This window comes from Pygoscelis adeliae, unplaced genomic scaffold, assembly GCF_000699105.1.
Source record: "Pygoscelis adeliae isolate BGI_AS28 unplaced genomic scaffold, ASM69910v1 Scaffold349, whole genome shotgun sequence".
Taxonomy (NCBI): Eukaryota; Metazoa; Chordata; class Aves; order Sphenisciformes; family Spheniscidae; genus Pygoscelis; species Pygoscelis adeliae.
The window spans coordinates 1,041,742-1,046,297 of NW_008825608.1; the positions used below are offsets into that span (position 1 = coordinate 1,041,742).

A 4,556-nucleotide genomic window follows, 5' to 3' on the forward strand; every position below is an offset into this window, starting at 1 on the left:
GAACTATCCTACCAGAAGCTTGGCAGAAGAGGTGCAGGGGGCAAGAAATTGCCACCTCAGAGCAGCACGTCTGTTTGTGGTTGTTCTACCATTACAGACCCCTTGGTTTGGCGGCCATTTGGAAAATGCCATCAGAGGTATTCTATCACCCTTGATTTCCAACTTCAGCCATATGGGCAGGGAAGGAGAACTGACCTCTGCCCATCCTCCACTCCCACACAGCTCCCCAGATACCTCTGCTGAACTGAGCTCTGTCCCAGGGAGCACCAAGCACTCCCACGCATTCTCACGCGGAGCACCTGGAGGCCAAGTGTCCTGAAGACACCAGCGTCCATCTAAGCACCGGAATGCGGAGTGGAGAACAAGTCTTGGGCAACCAGTGGAAAAAGCCTGGCTTCCCTGCAGTGTTCACCAACAGGCATTGCTCACCTCCCCACCACGGGTACAGCAACAGCAGGACGAGACAGTCCCTCCTTCCCACATTTTCAATGAAAAAAACTAAAATTAAATACAATCAAACAGAAGCTCAGTATTCACAGTCCAAGCGAGAACCATGAAGTACAATGAGGTCTTTGCATTTGAGATAGTACCAGGTTTGACTCTTCTGCAGCTTCCCTACATGTTCCCAAAGGGAAATAGGATGGGAATTTTGAAACCATCCATCTAACTAAAAAGATTATTGGGCTTGCCAGCAGTAGGCTTTTGCCAATCTATATTCCTTATTCATGACCCAACATTTTACTTAGGAGTGCAACACTGAAATACTGTTATGCTGAAGCCTCACCACACAGCAATCGCATGCCACCAATTAAAATTAATTATAGCTGTTGAAAACCTTTAGAATGCAAACCCTTCCAAACTGCAAGGGCACACTAATCCTGCTCCAATACTTCAGTTTCAGGAAGGAACAATAAACTTCTTTTCTAGCTAGAATTTGACTACAGCTTCCACGCCTTCAGACAGGTCTAGACCCCAGATCTAGTTTGGTTAGCATTTGGATCCTACCCTAATCCAAGCCTTGATTTTGGTTCTGAACCCTAAAGCCACCTTTGCAATGAAATAAAACCACTGAACAAGAATGGCTCGCAAGGTCTTTGTACAGGCGGTCAAAAAAGAGACACACACAGGCAACAGTACAACTGGGCTGAAAAAATGCTGAGCAAGGACAGAGGATTAATGCCTGCATGGAACCTCAATACTGTTATTTTTTAACTCTCCAGCTCTAACAGTAACAAGCGCAAGTGCACCTCCAGAAGAAAGACAAAGTACAATTTGTTGCAATTTTTCCACAAAAAGGCTCTGGGATGGGATTTGACGTGTGGGACTGCAGAGGAACTCACTGTCTTCAACAGCACGGTGACGGCTTCCACTCAGTCTTCTGCTACGTAGAGCTGAACTTAGAAATTTCTACAGAGGAAGAGACAAACGGGGGCATATCTAACTGGCACAGCTTACATAAAAAAAATTTAAAATGCTGTGAATGAAGTGATTACTTGACAGCACCCTCTGAATGTTTTCCCAGTATGACTCCCTAGCTGAATTAAGAGAGTACTCTACAAGTCAAAAAGCCCAAGACAACACACACTCCTTCCCCTGATGGCTTCCTTCATGCCAACTCATCCTAGAAGCACAGGCTTTAATCCCATGGTGCTTAAAGACTTTTGTCATTCAGTTAGACCTTCTCAATCCAGACCAAAGTACTGGCTTTCAAAATTCACATACCATCTCACGTTACCTGGCCTCTGGCATCACCTCCACATCTGCACGGCAAACAGCCAGCAGTGTTCAAGGAGAACCAGCAGCCCTCCCTACTTCTATGGATCCACACCAACTTCTCTAAAGCAGTCGAATAAAGAGAGTTTTCTTTCTACAATTAGAGGCCTAAAACAAATTCAGTATTAAATGGAAAATATCTAGTAGTAAGATCTGATTTCAGCTGAAGCACATATAATGGAAACTAGTGAGAATTCGGGAATTATTACAGATTATTTCTTCATATACAGTCAGTTCAAGAATTCATAAACAAGTGTAACTAGGAACAAGAAAACCAATCACCAGGTAAGCTTCATACCGCAGTTTTCCCTTCCCAATCTTTTCTAGATGTAAATGACCCAAACACTGGAATTTCAGTGCAGCGTTCCCCACCACATTTGGCAGTCTTTTGTCATTAAAGCTATTCTGTTACAGAAAGTATGTTGAAAATACATCTATTTCAGTTCCCCTGCTAGAGCAGACTGAAAAATTTGGCAACAAGATGAATTCCTGATCTGTGCAATCGCTCTGCAGCGACAGAACTGGCCTGCGCTGGTCAGACCGACAGCTGAACAACATCGGCCTTTTCCTACGGACAAACCTTCCCTCCGACAGCATCCCAGTCGTCATCCTACATGAATTTCAGGCTACTGAGGTAAAAGCCTTACAACACTTGGGATTCGCTTTCAAGCCAAAGCCAGACAGAGACCTGGCCTGCCCGCAAGGCTCTCCTCCCAGCAGCACCGGCCTCACTCGGTTCCCCTGTAAATCCCCTTGGCAATCCCACAGCCTCTCCCCCCTTTCCCTAGGAGCCCTCCAGGACCCCCTCCAGGCTGGGGGGGCAGGAGGGGTTAAACCCCTTACCACCAGCCCTTCAGGTCCTCACCTCACCCAACCGCCATGGCTCTGTATTTTGCATTTCTGTCTAATTAAAGCCATGGGAACACGTGATTGCGAAGACTGAGAAGTGCTCCCCATACTTCGTATTAAGTAGCGCCGCAGTAAATTATGATTATGTTGCATAATGAAATCATTAGGGAATAAAGATGTGGCTGTACATCCATCCCCGCCTATCCCAGGAAGCCGGGAGTGATTTACAAACAGATTGGGCCAACATTAAAAAATAAACAAACAATCAGGAGCTCAGGCTTATCACATCACATTATTGACACGCTGTTCTCAAATACTCTCGTGGGCCATAAAGCTCAGTCAACCGGTGGGAGTTTAAGGACCCCAAATTATAACTTGAGTTAAACCTTCTAGTTCCCACCAAAACTGCAGAGTAACTCAGGCTCAGTAATAGCTCAGGAAAAAAAAAAAATCTGTCTCCGGTTTTTCTCTTAGACAGGTCTCATGCAAATGGACGCTGACAGAGATGAGGTAAGTAACAGACACTAAAAGCTTCACAAAGAAAAAACATTAAGCATATACTACTGTCATTTCTACAGAAGTGAGAATACAAAAAAATCATTAAGAAAAGGGTAACAGCTACGTCCCAAACCGGCAAAAGACAGTATCTAAACCTTCACTCTCTTTAGCTATTACTGGATGGCTCCTCTAGAGATGTAGAGCCCAAATCAGACCTTTTATTTAAAGTCTTCCTTTTCCGAAGGTATTTGGATAGGCAGGTCTCTGACCTAACTGAAGCACTAGCTGATGATGCCTAAAGAGGCACGCGCTCGCAGGTGCTTTCAGGGGTTTGATTCACAAGAAGCTGGCGACAGTCACAATCTCAGAGCAGGGGAAAGGGCAAGTAAGGGGGCAGCAGATCTTCAATCTTTATAAAAAGCATAATGCGTTTGTAGAAAAAGGAAAGTTCACTCCTGCAAATGCTCTCCAACTTCATTTATGCTCAGTGTCTTTTTAATAGAGACCTGCTGCTCCACTCCTGCTAAATCACGCTGCCGCCCTCTGAAGCGGCTGGGGGTAGGGGGGAAGAGACGAGCTCCGTTTCGCTCCTTTCGGCATGCTTTGCGCATTCGGAGGGAGCGACTCCTGACCCTTTCATGCAATATGACAGGTCCTATGTTAACATCATCAGTGTCAGCAGTCAGATCCCAGGGCTGAGAGGGTTAAGCCTGGGAGGAGTGTACATAAGGTGGTAGACTGAGAGCCAATGAGAATATTGCGCTATAGTTAGACACTGGATACTAAGCAATGGGGACTATAAAGGCTGCTCAAAGCCGAGCCTCTGTAGATGACACCGGCATGTTGCCCTTAGCTCCTAGGCTTACAAAGCAGAAAAAAAAACCCACAGGAGGATCAGCTCGGCTTACCTGAAGTTCACACCACGCAACTTCCACCCACGTCTCCGTGTCCAGACCCTTATAGACCGTTTTGAAGGATCCCCTCCCGAGTTCAATATCAAACTTTAGGAACCTGCCATCCAGCGAGGTGGCAACCGCTTTCATATCGGCCTCCTCCTCAGGCTCCTCTTTCTTAGCCTTGCTCTGATCTTTGGAAGCATCCGACGCCTCTTTCCGCTCCGCATCTTTGCCAGCTTCCTTCTGCTCTTCAGCCCCTACGACGCTGCCAGGGGCTGGCGCTGCCTTCAGCTCCCCAGAAGGCTCGGCCTCCAGGCACACCTTCTCCCCGGCCCCGTGCCCTGCCTTCGCCCTCTCCGCAATTATCCTCCTGGTTTTCGGGAGCAGGATAATTTTCCTCTGATGCTCTGACTCGGGAAGGTCAAAGGCAGGCTCCTCCTGGTCCGAGTCCACCACGCTCCTCCGCAGGAACCGCTGATGGACCATTTTGGGATCCCTGGAGCAGGGGGCGCGGAGCGGCGGGGCAGGTGCCCCCGGCAT

The 4,556-nt window shown here is 47.3% G+C and overlaps 1 protein-coding gene across 1 annotated transcript in view; it reads right to left on the reverse strand.

Moving 5' to 3' along the window:
- The window catches only part of WNK2 (WNK lysine deficient protein kinase 2), a 121,455-nt gene extending 116,899 nt beyond the window's left edge, over positions 1-4,556 (reverse strand). Inside the window, exon 1 of the mRNA XM_009332584.1 lies at positions 4,029-4,556. Coding sequence (XP_009330859.1) covers positions 4,029-4,556 — 528 coding nt within the window. The remainder of the gene's footprint in view (positions 1-4,028) is intronic.